Source organism: Mercurialis annua, linkage group LG1-X (genome assembly GCF_937616625.2).
Source record: "Mercurialis annua linkage group LG1-X, ddMerAnnu1.2, whole genome shotgun sequence".
NCBI classification, from domain to species: Eukaryota; Viridiplantae; Streptophyta; class Magnoliopsida; order Malpighiales; family Euphorbiaceae; genus Mercurialis; species Mercurialis annua.
The window spans coordinates 59,979,103-60,000,255 of record NC_065570.1 but is presented as its reverse complement, the minus strand read 5'-3'; the positions used below and the strand labels follow the sequence as shown (position 1 = coordinate 60,000,255).

The window sequence follows — 21,153 nt, the reverse complement described above, 5'->3', positions numbered from 1 at the left end:
AGACACATAAGGCAAACAATGAGTTTCCAACAAATTTGCATAACATTTGACAAAATCATTGTCAAAGCAAGAAATGGTAAAATCAAGCGTGGCAAATCCGTGGAAGCAACCATGTTAATTGTATCAAACAACCAAATGAATACTTCTCCGTGTCTAATAAATTAATCAACCCAATTGATCCTCAATAATTATATAAGAAACTTTCAATTTTCTCTCTTATTCATTTATTCTCTTCTTTTCACTACAAATCATCAGATGGGCCAAACAAAGAAACTAAAAATTCTCATATCATTTCTCAAAGACAAAACTTCCATTATCAAAACTGCTCTATCAGCAAAACGACACACAAAAATACACATATCGATCCTCCGTGCCACCACACATGACGCCTCCTCGCCACCATCAGACCACCGCATCGCCGCTGTGCTCTCTAGGAGCCATCTCTCTAGCCATGACGCGGCTTCGACATGCACTTATGCTCTTATGAACAGACTACATAGCACAAAAAATGCTTCTGTTGCCCTAAAATGCCTATTCATCATGCATGTTATTATAACAAAAGGCTCTTTTATTCTCAAAGATCATATATCTATTAATCACCCTTCGTTTATAGGTAAAAATGTTCTTAATCTTTCGAAGTTTCGAGATGGATCAAATTCTGAATTGTCTTCTTGGGTAAAATGGTATGCAACCATTATAGAACAAAACATGAGTGTTTCAAGATTTCTTGGTCATTACTTGATAAACAAGAAAGACAAAGAAATTCAAGATTTACCAGTTTTGAGTAAAGATTTGATATCAGAAATCGATGTACTAGTCGATTTTGTGGAAGTAATAAGTCAAGTTCCTGAATCTTTAGATCTGCAAAGAAACAATTTGATTTATGAGATAGTTAGATTGGTTTCAGATGATTACAGATTGGTTCAACGTGAAATATTCATCCGAATTTTGGAACTCGGGGAAAAAATTACGAGTTTGAGTTACAGTGAGTTGACTCAGTTTCTTGGTAACTTGAAACAAATTGAGAATTGTAGAGAAAGATTGCGTTTGCTGCTTGTTAACAGGAATAGGAACGATTCATTATGGGAATCGTTGAGTGAGATAAAGATTAAGAGTGAAGAAATGATTGTGGAAAAAGGAAAAATTAAGTTGTTGAAAATGGAGAGTACAAAATATTCAAGTCAATTGAATTCTGGTGTGGATGATTGGTGGAATTGGACCAGGTTTTCTTAGGCTGTTCTACAATTTATTTATTTTTGACCTTTTGTAATTTGTTTTCAATTAAATTTTTGTATAGTATATATTTCTAGTAGGTATGAATTATTCTAACTTAAATTTTATGTTATGGTGTAAATTGTGCATATACATGCGAAGTAATGGATTTGAATATTACATAAATAAATAAATGTTTCAATTGAATTGATCAACTTGTATTTTATTTTTTTATTGAAAAATTGCATAAATAAATAAATGTTTCAATTGAATTGAATGAGCACATTGCAGGTTATTAGGTAAAATGGTATCCAATCTTTAAGACTTGTATTAAAACGGTACCCAACTTTTAATTTATATCTTTTTTGTACTATAGCTTTTATTATTTGTTTCATGTCGGTTTTTTTTTTTATAAATCCAGCCATTTTTAATGATGTGGCATCCGGAATAAAAAATTGTCATTGGTGTAAATTGTACATATATATGCGAAGTAATGTATTTGAATATTACATAAATAAATAAATGTTTCAATTGAATTGATCAACTTGTATTATATTTTTTATTGAAAAATTGCATAAATAAATAAATGTTTCAATTGAATTAATCAAGTTGGGGATATTGATATAGGAGCACATTGCTCATCAACTTGGAAGTTTTTATTAACCTATCTCACTTTATCTTAATCAATTTTTAGAAAAATAAGATAAAGCAAAGTTTTGACAAATCATTAGTTTATATTATGAGACACAATTGGATACAATAATTTATTACTCCTTCCGTTCTTTTTTAGTTGTTCATTTAACAAATTTTATTTGTCTATAAATAGTTGTCCATTTAGAAATCCCATGTGATATTAGCTACTTATTTTCCAAGTTTACCCATGCCTAATAAATGACTCTATGTTTTAATTTAATAAGCATTTATTAACTAACAGGGCTATATTAGTATTTTTCTTTATAAATGAGAGGAATTGACGCCCTACACATAGCTTTTTCATTTCTTTGTAAAAGTACTCCCTTATGTTTAACATTGGCAAGCGTGCGCCTTTTTAATGTTCAATTTGCACAAATACGCCATTTTCATGACAACACTAACATAATACTCATTTCACAAGTAATTGTCATTATTATCATATCATATTAGTTTTTGATAATACATGTTAATGTTTATAAATTTAAATTATTAAAAATTTGATTAATTTTTTTAAATTTGAATGCAAATTTATTTATATTAAAATATTTACTATTTATCGCTATATATTTATCTCTAATGAAAAATGTTATCATTTTAATTTATTTTTTTATATTAATCTATTTTTTAAAAATATATAGACATCTGTCATTTATTTTAAACACTTTTCTAATACTATTGAATTTGTTATTTGCCTTTAAACACTTATCTTTTATAATGAATATTTTTCCTTTAATGCTCTTTTTTGTAAATATTTTTTTTATTTTATCTTTTATTATTATTTTATTTATAAAAATCTCCATATTTTATTATTTATCTTTAATATATAAACAAGCGACATCTAAAGTTAGACACTTGTGTTCTATATGTATTTTTATTTGTTAATAATTATTTTTAATCTTTTTTATTTTGATCTCTATTTCTTATTTTTATTTTATAAAGTTATTTTTTTATTATTATTTTATTAACATGATAATTATATAAAAAAATCACTCTTGATAATGTCAAATTAACTAAATTGTTAAATGATCAATATTAATAAATTAAAAAAAATTATTGTTAATGTTTTGACATTTTATTCACACAATTATTTCATCACTTGAAGTTTTAACACTTTTAGTATTTTTTTGGTTATTTTTCATTTGCTCTTTACTAGCTTTTCAATTACTCATACTTTATATTTATTTTTGGTTACTATTTAAAATGTAGAATATTTTATGTAATTTGGATATTATTTTTGGTTATATATGGATAATAACATTGCATTATCTTTATTTTTTAAAAACATATATTTATTTCTCATTTAATGTTTAATTTTCATACTCTTTGATTATTTTTAGTTTTAAGTTGTTGTGTTTGATAATTTTTTCAATGACACTTGAGTTGCTCTTTAGTTGCTTTTTGGTGACTTTTCAGTTGATCTTTGATTACTTTTAAATTGCTCACATAATATTTTACTAAACAATTTAAAATTTAGTGTATGTTATATATAAAAAGTATTTTGTGCATTTTGGATATATTTTCTAGTTTTTCATAGATAATGAAGTTATATTTATTTAGTATTAAAAAGTGCATAATTAATTTCTATTTAATAACTTTTTAAGCAAACTAAAGGAAAAATATATAATATATTACTAAAATAATAATTCATATTGCTTTTTAATTGCTTCTTGGTTGCTTGTCGGTTATTTTTTAGTTGTTCGTCGGTTGTTCATTAATTGCTCATTACTCCCTCCGTTCTTTTTTAACTGTCCATTTATCCAATATTGCACATACCAATATAGTGCTCTTTTATCTTAATTTATAAAGAGAAATATTGATATAGGCCTATTAGTTAATAAATATTTTTTAAATGAAAACATGGAGTCATTTATTAGGGATGGATAAATTTTTAAGATAATAGCTAAAATTACATCGAAATTCTAAATAGACAACTAATTAAAGATAAATATATTTTGCTAAATGGACAACTAAAAAAGAACGGAGGGCGTACATTAAAATTAATATATTCTATCTCATGATATCACTCACTGAAATTATTATAATTTACACATACTATTATATTTTTTATATTTGAATTACAAAAAAAAAATAAAGATAAAATATAATATTATAATTAAATTAGATAAAAATCATTTCAATATTAAATGTTTAATTATTATTTTTCATTTTATAACTTATTTATTGATAAAAAAACAACTGAGCCAACATAACTTATTAAACAATTGAATGATGGAGCACTATATACAAGGGTAGCTGTCAAGTTTTCAAATTATTTAGCAACAAAAATAGATAAAACAATTAGAGCCACTGCTATAGAAAATTATTATCTATAAACAAAATTCAACTTAATAACTGGCGTTAATGAGAAGAACATGAAGAATAGGATTGTGGCTATATACTTCATAGAGTAAACTATAATAGTAATTGATTAAAAAAAACGAGATAAAAAGGGAGATTATTATAATAATAATATTTTGTTAGAATTAGAGGATAAGTAATATCAAATCTAATAAATTAAGATCCACTAGCTGTACTCAGCCTAATATGTGGAAGAGAATTTTTCGTGCATCTGTGATTTTGTTATTAGATAGAAGGTACATTTGCTATCTTTCAATTAAAAAAGGAGTAATTGTGCTAACTTTTTAATAGGAGAGTGTTTTTGAAAAGAACAAGTCCAAATCAAGCATTTATGTACAAAGCCCTATAAATTAAGGGCAGAAGGTACAAAAAAACCATCGAATTTTTTCAGTTGGTACAAATAGCCCATTGTACTAAAAAAAGTACATATAACCACCTGAACTCGATTTTTTGGTACAAATAACCCACTGCCGTTAACAAAATCTTAACTCCGTTAAGTTTATAAATACGAGGTACAAAAAAACCATCATACTTTTTAAAACGGACAAATATAACCCTATAAAACATTAAACCTTATATTTAATTTTTTAGACAATTATATTATTACCTTAATAAAGGTATATATTCATTATAATTTTAGAAAATATCATGTAAATATATATAGTATTTGAAAAATAAAAATATTTTTCATTCACTAATGGCTTATATATGTTGTTAATTTTTACACATTCTTAAAATATCTATTTATATACTAATATATTATAAATGTATAATAATATTAAATTCTAAGAATAATATATATATATTATTTTATATTAGTATTTTAAAAAATATGTAAAATTTATAATTTATATTTAACATTGATTGAAAAATATTTTTATGCACACACGCGCGCGCGCACACATGAAAGTATAAGTACTAAAGTTTAAAAATTATAATATCAGATGTTTATTAAAAAAAAACTAATCATATGTAAATTTTAAAATATATTTATATTTGTACTAAAATATTTCTAAATTTAAATTTAAATATAATTATCATAATATATATTAATATAACTAGTATATGTAAATAATATTATATAATATATTTCTTTATAATTGAGGGAGGAGGAGCGTTTGTGAGAAGAATTGAATCCACGATCTTAACAGTTTTGTTGTCCAATACTTATACCATTTGAGCAACAACTCTTTGGTTATTATATAATATTTTTATTAAAATAGTTGTAGTTTATTATTATTATTATTATTATTATTATTATTATTCTTAGTAATGATAATATTATTATATATTTATAATATTTCAGCATATACATAGATACTTTAAAGAATGTATAAGAATTAATAATTTATATATGTTATTATTGATGGAAGAATAATTTTATGTTTCAAATACTATATATATAATTTACATGGTATTTTCTGAAATTATAATGAATATATACCTTTATTAAGGTAATAATATAATTGTCTAAAAAATAAATATAAAGTTAAATGTTTTATAGGGTTATATTTGTCCGTTTTAAAAAGTATGATGGTTTTTTTGTACCTTGTATTTATAAACTTAACGGAGTTAAGATTTTGTTAACGGCAGTGGGTTATTTGTACCAAAAAATCGAGTTCAGGTGGTTATATGTACTTTTTTTAGTACAATGGGCGATTTGTACCAACTGAAAAAATTCGATGGTTTTTGTACCTTTTGCCTAAATTAAGACAAAAGAAGCACTATATTGGTATGTGCAATATTGGCTAAATGAACAATTAAAAAAGAACGGAGGGAGTATAAAAATATATAATTAGTAATACAACAGTGGCACCCAATTAAAGAAATAAAAAACAAACCCTGCAATTCTGTTGTCAAAAAGCAAAACATTAACACTGATCATATGATCATGTGGGTTGTGGTTTCACCATTTAGTTTAAACGGGCACGAGCTTTATCAGCCTAGAAATTCGCCAACATTAAATGGTATGATATCAAATTGGTCCTTTACACATAAGAAAATTAATACTACAAATGAAAAAAAACTCAGTATATGATATTGATCCAACCTGTTTTTCCCAGTCAGTGTTGATGGTTATGTAGGCTAATATTAGAGTCTGAATAGCAGTTCCACCAAAAATCATTCCACCCTCCCATACACCCTGCGCAACCAGTTCATAATAGCATAGGATTTTGCCCATTACCAAAATGAAAAGGCATGTTATAAATTGATCAACTCATTTCTATAGTTTCTGTACATTTAAATTGTTTAACTTTTTTCATTTATAATTCAAACATTAATTAAAACTGTTAATTTTGGCTTAATTTCGATAAATACATTTCACTGTAGGCAACTATTCAATTTTTTTAAATAAAGACGATATTTTTAAATTTTTTCATTTAAAACCAAACTTTTTAATTTCGTCAATTATAGCTTAATATTTTTTTTTTGATTATTTTTTATGATTGAAAAAATATATTAGTTTTGGTCATAATTGAAGAAAATTAAAAAGATATCTTTTTTTAAAAAAAATATGTCTAACTTGCTACAATTAAGACATCTTTATTAAAATCAAACTATGATTGATATTTTTAAAAGTTTAATTATAAATAAAAAAATGTCAAAAAAAAAGTTGGGTTTTATTGAGTTATTAGGTTATTTATTTATATAAGTATAAATTTACAAAAACTGGATAATTATTTTGTAAGGCAAAATAAATTTATAATTTGTTAATAGTAACTGAATTGGCATAAATAGTGATATATTCCTATTAAAAATAATATTGACAGTCTGATTCATTAATTTTAAAAATCATGATAATTATATCCAAGAAGTAAATAAGAAAAAAGAAGAGTCTGATTAATAAAAACAAAATATAATTTAATATTTTAAGTTATTTTAAATAACAATATAGTGATAATGATATATAATTTTTGGGACTATTCCCCAAAGCATCACGGCAAAGGAAGTTCCTCTTGGTGGTTTGTTGTCCTATTCACAAAGTGGGTCGAAGTGGAACAAGTACCAACCATAACTGAAACAAAGATAGAAGATTTCTTCTAGAGATAAATCGTGTGTCTTTTTGGTTTACCCCGAGTTCTGATAACGGACAATGGAAAGCATTTCGATTACCGAGCTTTCAGTTTTGCACGGATCTTCACATTGATTTACGATTCACGTCGGTCACACATCCCTAGAGTAATAACATGGCAGAAGTAACTAATAGACCGATCCTTAAAGGGTTTAAACCCCGTTTGGATGAGGCAAAAAGGAGATGGGTAGACGAACTGCATAGTGTGTTATGAAATTATTGAACCACTCCACGAATAGGAACAAGAGAAACACCTTTTTCACTTACTTGCGGCTAAGGCGATGGTCACGACCGAGATTGGAATGCCTGCTTTATGAGTGCATTTCTTTGACGAGTAAAAGAATGAGGAAAATCATCGATTGTGCCTCAATTTATTGCAAGAAAGAAGAGAGCGGACTGCTGTTCGTATTCAGGCATACAAGCAGAGAATGACAAAATATCACAACAACCGAGTTTATAAAATAAAATTTAAAATTTTGGCCATAATTGCAAAGAAAGTTTTCAAATTGTACATAACTGTAAAAATTAAAAGATTTGGTCTTAATTGATAAAAACAACGCAAATGTTAGAATTTAAAAAATAGTTAGGCCATTTAAAGTTATAAAAAGTTAATATAATTAAAAAACATATATTATTTAATGTGTGTAACAGACTTGTTTAGATCTCTTTAAACTATTAAAGAGCTATAGTCCAAATATTGTAAGCGTCAGCAGCAATTCTAATAGATTGTAGGTTCTATTCCTCTCATAAGCATATTTTTTCAATTAAAAACAAAACAGTTTAGACTCCTGAGTTATATGTATATGATGGTCGAGCTCAGAAATTTAAGTAACTAGAACTTTTTGAACCGATTTTAAAATTAACTCACAAGTAGACTAATTCTTTTACCGTCCTAATGCATCAAAGCATGTCAAGCTTTTCCAATATGAAATATCTTTACAAACATTTAATGACAAGAACTGTTAGTGTTTTTGTCCTCTAACAATGGAATTCACTGTTATAGGTGAGAGGCCTCCCGATCGTGAGAGGGGTTACGAGAAGCAATTTGAAGAACGGAGAAGGAAGCAGTTATTAATAACTGTACCCGAAGAGCTTGTGCAATCTATAACTTAATATTAAGTAGTATATCGTTATTTTTTATGAATATTTTCCATTTGTGATGTAATGGATGAATATTTTCCAATTTTGAATTTTATGAAATTTTCCGTTTTCTAATTTTGATGAATATTTTATGTTATCCTATTTTAGTGAATGTTTTCCGTTTCTAAATTTAGCGAATAATTTTAATTTATGCTTTTAATTCTTGTTCTTTAAGTATAAACTGTTGCGTATTCTATATGAACCGTTATTTAAAGTTTTAGCCAAACCATTGCATTAGTATATATAAGTGTTGCCTAAAGTACTATATAAATCGTTGCCTTATAAAAATAAATGTTGCCTAAAGTACTATATAAATCGTTGCCTTAAAAAAATAAATGTTGCCTAAAATTCATTAGGAAACTGTTACAATAGATGTTTGAAACCGTTGCTTTTGTTATAAATTGCAACGCTTTTATTTGTATTACAATAGTATAAAAAAACTGTTGCAATAGCTATCAAAACCTATTGCAGCGGCCGCAAATGTAGCCGATTGAAAAGCGTTGCAGTAGACCTAAGACAACAGTTTTTGTACATACAGCAACACTTGTCCGGTGTTGCTGAAAGTGACTTATGTTGTAGTGACGCTAGCACGAGCCTTTTCAGCCTATAAAATTGATCAATTTGGTTATGAAGCCCGTAAAATATAAAAAAATAAAATTAATAAGTAATACATTAAATAAATTATATTAATATTAATATTAATTTTATTCAGTCTAGACTTACCTCCTTTTCCCAATCTGAATTTAAAGTTATGATGCCTAGAATAACAGTCTGAACAAAAGTTCCACCAAATATCATTCCACCCCAGATGCCCTAAAAAGCCAAAAAATTATCCACCAATTATCTTATTTGTGAATTGTGAGACTATGCATGGGGGGTTCATTTCTTACATGTCTATTTGGGACAAAAGTATAAGTTAAGAAACAATAACTCGCATTAAATTCAATTGGAAGTTATTGTTGAAAAGCTAGCTAGCTAGGTATAATATAATAATTCCTAATATACATTTTAAATCCTTGTATTTCAACTTGATTGTTAACTTGATAACTTTTTATTTAAAAGTAGCTTCTAACCTTGTTAAAAATGATAACCTACTCTATCCTTGATAACTAATTTTATTTTGTTGTTGCTCATACTAACATGAACAACACTAAACATGTGATATTAATGGATGGTCTAATTTTAAAAAAAGAATCATCACATTAAAATTTTAAATAATAATATATTTAAATTGAATAAAATATTCATATATATATATATATATATATATATATATTATTCACGTCAATAAAAAATAATAGTAAAACAAAATGTATTATTGTCGATAATGCTTACTTTGACACCAAGCTTAAAGACGGACTCCATCAGATATCCAAGCGGCAGGCCAATAAAATAGTAGCACCCAAGATTGATATATGCAACATATGCTTGCCATCCTGATCCTACTGCCACTCCTGCCGTTATCACCAAAATGGATCTTCATAAAAATTCTTTAGTAATTTTTCAACTATTCATAGGATTATTTGAATATATATATTACCGATGGATACACCATCAGAATAGTAAACAAGACCGCACAGATGGCGTTGATCACTGACTCAGAGACAAGCCCGAAGTCACTGACTCAGAGACAAGTTCGAAGTCACTGACTCAGTACGCAGTGTTATCAGAAGACCAGATAACACTCTTATCCCGTGAAATCAGGGATAAAGACGGATTTTACCTAATCTTAACAAGAAGATGAACTCAAATCAGTAACAAAACTCATACTACAACGCAATGACTATCTATTATATATTAATGGACCTAATTCAGGTAAAGGACACCTTTTATTACTCATATTCACTCTAAACTCTTATCGATTCAGTCTATCTGTGGCATCGGAGGGTGTTCGAGCCAACACCGGCTCGAATCCTTCTAACCTATCTTTTCTGTGTAGTTTTCAATTTTGATAAAACTAAATAGATAATATCTCATATTTTTTTAAAGACGGACTAATTTATCATAAAAATAAATTAAAAAAATTATAAACATATTTTATTTTTACTAATGAAATCTGTCATGATTTTTATTTGTTGCTGGATATAATTAATAAAAATTATAAAATTAATGGACCAAACTACTGAATATTTTATTTGGAACATATTCAATAAAGTATAAAAATTCACTTGTCGTAAGAACTCCGCTAACCCTTAATTATGGATCGATTATACATTATATTTAGGTAAGAATTAAAATTTCCAAATTCTTTTGTTTATTTCTGCAAATAGGCATCCTAAACTTATCTTACTGATCACTCACCTGATAAAACTGGTTGAATACTGTTGAGGAGAATCGTAACTGCTAGAAGGACATAGAGGTTATCTACCTGTTGAAGAACATCGGGACTAGATGTGAATAGTAGTGCAACTTTGTCGCGTAATAAGACGATACTTATGCAAATGAGTAGCCCAATTATAGTTGATTGCACCACTGAGTTTATTGTTGCAAATTTTGCTGCATTCCCATTTCCAGCTCCTAATTCATTGGCCACCCTCACCCTGTAAGTTTTATGACAATTAAGCCCTTCACCATCAGTCTATAACTGTTAAGTTTAACAATTCTAAGAAGTAAGACGTACAATAAAAAATCAAAAATAAATTGTTCTTTTAGAAGTAAAAATAAATTTTAGATTATGAAGAGGGGAAAACTATTTCCCAATTACTTTAAATGCCTAATAAATTAAGGAAAATCTCATTAGTGTGTATGAATACTTGGCAAGTTAATTTAGGAGGAAAATTTGTTTAAATTCAAATTTAATGTGTATTCGACCATCTACCTAACTAATTAGGTATTCTAAAAAAGCAAAAAAATTAATTAGGTATTCAATAAAGATTCATTTTTATCCTTATAATTTGGCACCAAAGATTAACAAGTTCACATATGTAGTGTTTGACAAACAAATCCATAATTTTTCAATTTTGGATGAGTTTACATTCTAATTTGATATTAAGTAAATTGACATAAAAGATTAAAATTAATAACTTAGAGGTGCTTTTGTTTGAAATTATGAATTTGGACTTTTTTATATTTTTATGCTAAATTAGAGGGACGAAATATATTTGAGTTAATTACTATGACACCCCTCACGTTTGAAATAATCTACAGTTTAGTCCCTGTTATTTGAAAATTGAATTATATAGCCCCTCACTTTTGTTTTTGTCAACGATTTAGTCCTTCCGTCCTTTTGGATGTTAGTCAACGAAGTCAATGAAAGTATGTGCCCACTTTTGTTTTTCTCAACGATTTCATCCCTCACTTTTGTTTTTGTCAACGATTTCGTCCCTCAGATTTGATAATTAATTTACCCATAAGTTTTTTGACTTCGTTGACTAACACTAAAAATGTATGGAGGGACTAAAATGACGGAAGCGAAAATGAGGGGCCTCATAGTTTAGTTTTCAAATAAGAGTGACTAAAGTGTGAATTATGTCAAATTTGAGGAGTTTCATATAATTTGCTCAAAATATTTTTGTTGAATTATGCATCAGATTATAGAATGAACTCTTGATCTTGAAGAGGCAATATTGTTTCCCAATTATTTTAAGCTACCTAATAAGTTGAATTCGTAATAATCAGAATATTTGACAAAATAATTAGGAAGAAAACGTCACCAAATTCAAAGAGACTGATGTGCTAGTAGTTATAATCGACACACAGTATGCTATTCTAGTTTAAAATATCTTATAATAGAAATTCTTCCTCGACTTTTTATTTAAGTGAAAACCAATCAAGAAACAGTATTGCTAAATGTCAAGAATAATTCCTCAATTTTTCTTATCATTTTGTTGAGGTGTATCCATTTAAATGTACTTGAGGCGAATTGAGAGGATTTTGGACTTGAAAAGAACCCACTCTCAAATTAAATAGTAGGATACCAATAATTTTAGATTGTATATATATTTATTATTAGGATATATATATTGTATATATATTTAAGTTTGTATATATATTTATTATTAGGATATATATATTGTATATATATTTATTATTAGGATACCAATAATTTTCAATTTTTGTGATAAAAAAAAATAATTTGAGTGTTACGTTTTATTTTGTAGATATAGAAGAGGACATTTAGCCCGGACTGGGAAAAATTTCTGGTAGTGCCACCGATTGTGCCCATGTAGCAATTGAATGTTTTTTTTAAAAGTATTTAAAAGAAAAAGAGTTTCAATTGGGATGCCATAATTTGGATAAAATAAATTTTAGAAAATATCAATTTTGAAAAATTGCATAGATTTTTAATAAATTGACCAAGTTAGTATAAATTTACAATTTTTTAAAAAATTGAATACATTTCTAAAAAGTGAAAAAAGTTTGTTGTTTAGCATATTTAGGCCTAAAAACTAAGCAAAATAAATTTATATATACTATGAAACAAATTTAACATAAATTATTTTTCAACAATAAACTTGACAATTTGATCTGTCAAGTTTACAAATTATCACAATTATACCTAAAAGGCAGACAGAAAGTTTAACTAATGAAAATAAAGTTTAGATTGACACTTAAAATTAAGAATCTTTTTATAATAATATAAATTTTAAAAAATTAGATAGATAGTTTCTTAAAATTTTAAGTTTTTTTCTTTAACTATGAATTTTCATAAAAATAAATTTAAAGGCTAAAAAATATTTTATTTTATTAATTAAATTCATCATCTAATTTATTTATTATTTAATTTTAGTTTTTTTAAAAAGTTGACAAATTTGACGAATCACCTGTCATATATCAATTTAGTTATTTTTACAGATATATAAAATTGTTTTACCTAAAAACTGAACAATAGATATTGTATAGCTCATGAAGCCATTGATTGTTAAAATAATTACCCCATAAAAGTGTTTTAATATGTAAGTCAAATGTATATACATCATTATGCAGATAATACAATAGATTAAACAAACTTTATATATACATAATTGAGATGATTAAAAAAATATTTTCCTCAATTCTAATTTAGATAAAACATTTATTTAGTTTTCATAAGTTGTTATTAATAATATTTTTCACTAATTTTGTAATTTGAATAAAACACTAATTATACCTAATTAGTATTTTTATGAGTTTCAATGTAATTAACCAATTACTATAAACTCATGTCCTTACTAATGACAAAAATAAAACTCGTATTCTAAAATTATTATGAAGTTCATAATATAAGAATTATTTTAATGTTGTCATTTAAACCATAGGCTGTAAAATTTTATCAGATTAATTTTTGTATTTTTGCCTCTTAAGTAGTTTATAATTACTATAAGCTAATATTTTAACATTTTAAGCTTGTTATTGGTACTATTAATAAATTCATCATAATTCACTATGAATGACGTATAGTTGAAATGATTTTTAAGTAAGTTATTTTAAAATAGTTAACATACTATGACTATTGCAGTAATTTTTACTTTATACGAATGAGTTTCATTGTTCTAATAAGTTATCAATTTATATAAATTAAATTTTTAATTTAATCATTAAAATTAATTTAAATTGGAATTAAGTAAAAATTATGCCTACCATAACATTTTTAAGTTAAAAATAATATAACATTTCATAATTAAAAAATTTTAAAAATAATATTAAACTAATTCGCACAATTGCATGGGCATAAAACTATAGTTATTTAAAACTATAAGGGGATTACCAGAAAATAACATTTAGCTGGCCAGTCCCCCGTTTTTCCAAGAAAGAGAGAATGAATAAAACAGTAAGTACAGTAGTAGTTGAAAGATGAGTGAAGAAACTATACGTACCCTGTAGCTGCAAAGAAAGACAGGGGAATCATCATCTCCCATCCATTTATAGACATGCTGCAAAATCATATCACACCAACACGGTCCATGAACAAATAAAATTAGCTAAAATGTATATTAATCATTTTGGATTAATTTTCTATTAGTAAAAAGTGTGTCTAGTTCAAAAGAATTTAACCCTAAGTATATCTTACCAGACTGACAAGGCATCTGTAGCAAGTGTTGCATTTGGCAGAAATCCAGTCATCAACATCAGTATTCTGTAATACCAATTCTCCAAGCTACACCCACAATTAAGCCTAACTTCTTAATTTCATTTATCAATAAAATGACATTAAACTATAATTAAAAAAATTAAAAAAACAGTACCAGAGCATGACACCAGAAGCAGCAGAAAGTTGAACAAATTCCCATAACCCTGAAATGGCTTTTATAGAGAAACCAGTCCAGGTTAAAGGACATCTAAACAAAACATAAACAAACAGCGCCAATACCATAACCCAATACGACATATCCAAAGCAATGGCAGCACCAACCACACCAAAATCCAGACTATAAACAAAAAGCCAGCTCGTGAACACGTTGATCATCAACGCACCCAACGAAACCCAAGCTATCACCTGGTTTTCTAGCTGGCACTGCAGGAATCTTTGCAATGGGAACAAAAATGCGAAGCTGAAATGTAACGGTAGCAGCCAGATGGCGACTAACTCTGACTGTTCAGCTACGTCGTCAGGCTGTCCCATCCATTTCAAGATGGGAGAAGCAAATAGATATAACGGCAGCAGCAAGAAACAGCACATGAATAATACAATCCATGATCTTTGCATGTAAATTCCAAGCATATCGTATCTTTTTGCTCCAAATGCTTGTCCACAAAGCGTTTCTAATGCGCTCGCCATTCCTAGCTATGACACAAGAAATTCCATGTTTCAGCGTTCATTTTCATTTTCATAAAAAAAATTGCGGTTGAATGATTATTAATTTGTAATATGCCAGATTCAACTGACTAGGAAGAAATCCGAATTTAACAAAAAAAGAATTACCAAGAGACCAAAAGTAAAACCGACTATGACAGTGTTAGCCATGGAAATAGAAGCGAGTTGAACATCTCCGAGGTGGCCAGCGAAGGCCTGGGAGACAATGTTCATAGAGTAGGAAGCAATCCTTCCGAAAATAGCCGGGCCAGCGATTTGCCATAGTTTCTTGGTCTCAATCCAGAGTCTTCTTGTAAGGTCCTTGCTGTCTTGATCGTCGTTATAAATTATAAGCTCGTCATCTTCTGCAGTGAACAATGCTTCACCCAGGTCACCATTTCTATGGCTACTCCCCATGAAGAGTCTAAATCTTTTCTGAAATGTTTATTTTTAGTTCGTTTCTTCTGGAGGAGAATGACACGAGGATTAAAAGTCGGGTGCGTTTATAATTAATGGTTCTTGAAATTGAGTACTCTTATTATATGAGTCTTGAATTTTAAGTTAAACTACATTTTATCACTTATTAACAGAAGTTGTTTAAGTCTAAACTAGTAGTATTAAACAATTAATGGTAAAACCGGAATAAATGGAAAAAGTAGCTTATAAAGAAATGTGTGGAAAATGAGGATATATAAAGAAAGTAAAGTTAGTGGCTGCAAAATCTTATAAGGAAATTGTAATCTGTCTCTTCTGTAATTAGTCGTTTCTTTCTTGGCCAAGTAGGTGAGGTCTCAGTTACGAATTAAACGTGAATTCATATTGATTTCTTATCAAACAAAATTCAATATTTTTTATTGTTGGAAGCAATTAATTAAAGATTGTGATTCCCTCAAGTTTAAAATGAACTTGAGGGGGTCATGTTCACGATCTAAACCGTTTATTACAAAATGAACGGTGTAGATCAAAAAAGCACAATTTTAATCAAATTAATCTACACCGTTCATTAATGAACGGTGTAGATCGTGAACATGACCCCCTCAAGTTCAATGAACTTGAGGAAATCCCAATCCATTAATTAATTATAAGTTTATTTTTTAAAAAATATCCACTTTTTGAGCTTTTTTTTATTTATAATTCAAACTTTCAATTTTTTTAATTTTAGTATATATCCCAATGTTCAGTTTAAATTATAACATTTGGTTAAATTAAAGCGGAATAAGGTTGTCCTTCATATTTCGAATTTTTTATGATAAAAGAACAAATTGAAACAATATAAAATAATATAAAATACATATTTGAGCTTTTTTCCACTCTAATTTTAGCAAATAGATACAATTGAAACAAAAAATGAAAAATCTACTGTAATTGAAGATTTTAAAAGATTAAGCGATAAATAAAAAATTTACGAAAAAATCATGTATTTCTTTATGATTACATGTAAAATAACATTTATTTCTTATTTCTTCTACATAACTATGTATTATCTTCTATAATTAAAGGTTTTATTTTATATCGAGTTGAATGGTGGATGTTCAGTTTTCATAAATGGTATTGTTGGCTGTGGGTGAAACCACAATTATGACACAAATAGAAATTCAGCTGTACATTACACGATGGAAAAAAAAATTATACTAATTGGTTTTTGCCGATTTAATATAATAACAATGTAATATTTTAACCTCTCTTTATTTAATCATATAAGAAAAAGGATTACGAATCTAAAAAGATTAAACGTTTGCCGAACATTTTTTTTCCTCTTCAAACTTTTAAAACGCTTGATAATGTTTAAAATCGTATTATATCGTTTTAAAAATATTTCAATATGAAAAGTAAAATAGTTTTTTTATTTAAAGAGTATTTATTGTTTAACTAAAAGAAAGTAAAAAATTTAGGTGAACGACAATACCATTTAACTTAAAGCATATGAACCGCAAATAGTTCGGTCAAAAAATTTTGACCCCCCTCGATAAAAAATTCGAGTTACGTACGCTGGTGCCAATATTAATCGTCACATTATGCATAACACAAGCCCTAAACTCAGATTTCTTCAAATCAATTAAAACATTAATTTTACCCAAACGCTTCTCATTCTTAAACCCGCATGTAATTTCGCTCTCGGTGTAGATTTCAAGAATCAAATTTGTAGGTTTTGTTGAAGATGTGATTTTCTTGGTATTGTCAGATTGAAACTTGCTGCTAAAGAATTTGATACACAATTGTTTTCTTGATTTACTAGTATTGGGATTTTTGCCAGGGTAGTACAATTCTTGAGCTTAATCTTGCAAAAACAAAAATTTACACTTGAAAATGAAGATTTTGAACTGTGGGGAAACTTAATCGCCAAGTTACCTATTAGGATCTGAATAAATGGGCATGGATCCATTTTCGTTACAGTGTAAATTTTTTTAACTTAAATGGCAATATGCCCCCTCAACTTGTAAGCAATGAGCAATTAACACATAAATTAATTTGTGGCAAATCAGTACACGAACTTGGTGATTATGGGCAATTTATCCCATTTTGACAATTTCCCCCCTCAATTTGTAAGTTAATCGTCTCCTAAATTTACAATGAGCTTACCCTTAAATATTTAATGTCGTCACTCGAGTTTGGTTATATGTTCTAAATTCTGTCCACGAAAAGATTATGAGAGCAAAAAATAAATAGTTAAAAAATTATTTAAATATAAATTATTTATTAAAAATGAAATTAAATAAAATCTAATAATATTGAGAATTCAGAATAGATTTAGCCTAAATAGAAATAGTAGCTTATAAGGAAATGTGTGGAAAATGAGGATATTAGTGTTGAAAAATCTTTGAAGGAAATTGCAATCTGTCTCTTCGGAAACGAGTGGTCGTTGCTTCCTTGGACAAGTATGTGAAGTTTATGTCCGTTACGAATAAAACATGAATCAAGGTGCATGTGAGTTGGTAAAACGCTCTCTTTTCTTAAATGTGATCGTGAGTTCGAACCGTACTTATATATGCAGCCGTTTAAAATTTGGAGTTATTTATATATACAGCCGTTTAAAATTTAGAGTTAGAGAGTGTTGTCTCCTATAAGGGACCGATCCGGCTCGAGTGAGGATTAGTCTGAACATATAAGGCATAAAAGTACCATCTCATTATTGGATCCGTTTAGGACAGTTTATGGTATTACCAAAAATAAAATAAAATTATAGTACAGTGTGTCCTTTTTACTATTTTTTTTTGCTCAATACATTTTTTAACTTCTAAATTTTACCATCTTATTCCCTATAACCTATAATTTTTTTCCGTTTTTTATTTAACTTCTTATTCAATCTTGTTTTATTTAACCTCTCAATTTTATTTTATTTTACTGATCTGGCCCTTTTTGTCCAGCGTGACAAAATGCATGTATTCAAACATTTTGAAGCGCGTGAACGATAACTAAAACGCATAATTGAAAGTTTAAACTATACTATTTTGTTTTATTAACTCCCGAACTATTTTTTTTCTATTGTACATTTAAACTTTAAAGTTTTACCCATTTAACCTCCTCAAAAATACAATTATTTAATTTCCAATTATATTATGTCTAGTATGAATGCTTAGAAGCATGTAAAATTAATTTATGTACGATGACATATAATTATATAAATATATTTGTTTTAAATTTAAATTATAAATTGTTAACGATGATAGAAATTAGAAAACAAATGGTAGAAGTAAATTAAAATTATTTAAAATTAGTCAAATATTTACATGATATTAGTTTTTATACATGTAAATATTTTTTACATTTCAACAATAATAAAAGGAGTTTTTCTCTTTCTTTTAACGATATTTATAAAATATATAAATTTACTATTCTTTGATGATTTAAATGAAGGATTAATTGTTTAAAAAAATATAAATTTTAGTGTGTTTTGCAAATTTAATATGAACCTCCAATTTTGGATATTTAAGATACCAATTTTTAATTTTTAGAAATTTCAAACTTTTCAAATTAATTCTGAATATTTCAAGTTTGTGTTGAAATAGCAAAATACCCTAAAGTTCATGATTTTTAAAATAATTAAGCTTTAAATAAATTTTTAAATAATATATAAAATACATCGCTCTTTATTTTAATATAAAAAATATATTTATATCTTTTTTAAAATTAATACATTGTGTGGAGGTTAAATGAATAAAAAAATAATACTTGTTTAGATGTCTAATGGGAAAAAATTCAGTTAAGGGGTCAAACAGAATAAAATTCAAATTTGTTTTGTCCACGTCAATGCGTGTGCATTAGCGCATGGTTTGAGGGGTTGAATAGAACAAAATTGAAAGTTCAGAGGCACAATAAAAAATGAAAAAAGTTTATACGCCACAAGAAAAAAAAGTGATAAAATTTAGGGGTTAAAGAATATATTAAGCCTAATTTCTTTTAAAGCAATGTAATACCCAACTGCAATTGGCTTATTACTATAATTTGACTCCTGAACTTGTACCTTTTTACATGTCTAACCTCCAAACTTAATGGTTAACCTATCAAATCTTTGGACTTGTTAAATAATCCCTTTTAACCTCTAAGTTTGATAATTTTGTAAACATTTAACCCCTCCTCGCCCACCTGGCTTTGTCGCTTGTGTTCGAACAAAAATTGGCGCGCCGGGACAGAAAAGAAAAAATTAGATGGACAAAATAAAATGACTTAATACATCGTTTGACCCCTGAACTTGTACTAATTTACCTATTTGACCTATAACTTTTTGTTCAACCCAACATACCTCTAAAGTTGTTAAATTATCCTTCTTAACCATAAATTTGAATGTTTTAAATTTATTTTTCATTTTTAATATATAATTAATTTAATTATTAATTATTAATAAAATAATTTTATATAAAACAATTATTTTTTCCATGCTTTATATACTATTTTTCAATATATATTGTTTTTTTTTATTTATTTTGTATACATTATCAGTTCTAATAAAATTTTAATGAAAAATAGTTATATCTTATTTAATAATTATTCTCATATAATCTAATATTTATTTTATTTTTTTTGTTAATTTTAATTATTATTTTTATATAATATTTATTTATAGTTTATTAAATATTTATTTTATGATCATCATAGTTTCTTTATGTTTGTTATCTGTTCAATTTTATTTTATTTTTTTATTATATAAAAACTATATTTCCAATATATTATAACAGTTTTGCTGGCCATTTAAGCTGCCTATAACCTGATCATTCAGATCTCATCTCTGCTGTAGTTGCAGAATAACTTAAAATAAATATTAAAATAAAATAAAATAATTATTAAATCAATTATTACTATTTTCATTGGAATTTTATTAGAACTGATAATATATACAAAATAAATGGTATCATTTAAACAAATAGCATATAAAATATGGAAAAACAATATTTTATTTAAATTTTTTTACTATTAATTTATTAATTAAACCAAAATATATTAAAAATAAAATGTAAATTAAAATAAATATAAAACTCTCAAGTTTAGGGGTTAAAAATGATAATTTAACAAGTTTAGAGGTGTGATGGGTTAAACAAAAAATTTAGGAGTTAAATATGTAAATTAGTATAAACTCAGAGATCAAACGATGTATTAAGCGTTATATATTTGATGATTTTTCAAATGAGCTGACATCTCAGTCTAAGATTTTTCGCCACGTCACTGTGTTTGAAACTCAATTTCCGTTTCAGAGGTTAAGAAGAGTTATTTAATAAGTTCAGAAGTCCGATAAATTAAACGTTAAATTTAAAAATTAAATAGATAAAAGAATACAAATTCAGAAATCAAATTATATATTAAAATTAGCCGAACCCCACATGAGTTAGGAGATCGTATGTCTTAACTCACACACAAACTATTCGACTATGACTTGTATTCGGCGAACCATGAATTCGATACCTTCATCTTACTACGTACAAATAGTGCATCAATAAAGTTATTATCCTCACAACGTCCTAGAAACATGAAA

The 21,153-nt window shown here is 26.9% G+C and overlaps 2 protein-coding genes across 2 annotated transcripts; one reads left to right on the top strand and one right to left on the bottom strand.

Annotated features, from left to right (window-relative positions):
- The first annotated feature begins 210 nt into the window (after positions 1-210).
- Positions 211-1,419, top strand: LOC126664698 (putative clathrin assembly protein At4g40080). The gene has a single exon (XM_050357208.2). It carries the CDS (start codon positions 256-258, stop codon positions 1,231-1,233), a length of 978 nt encoding a protein of 325 aa, XP_050213165.1. The 5' UTR covers positions 211-255; the 3' UTR covers positions 1,234-1,419.
- A 7,539-nt stretch (positions 1,420-8,958) lies between these two features.
- On the bottom strand, positions 8,959-15,791 carry LOC126675252 (protein DETOXIFICATION 27-like). Its single transcript, XM_056104277.1, has 8 exons — positions 15,318-15,791; positions 14,641-15,179; positions 14,466-14,552; positions 14,272-14,328; positions 10,778-11,016; positions 9,812-9,930; positions 9,200-9,289; positions 8,959-9,080 (listed from the first exon to the last, which is right to left on the bottom strand). Exons 1-8 carry the CDS (start codon positions 15,603-15,605, stop codon positions 9,045-9,047), a joined length of 1,455 nt encoding a protein of 484 aa, XP_055960252.1. The 5' UTR covers positions 15,606-15,791; the 3' UTR covers positions 8,959-9,044.
- Positions 15,792-21,153: the final 5,362 nt, after the last annotated feature.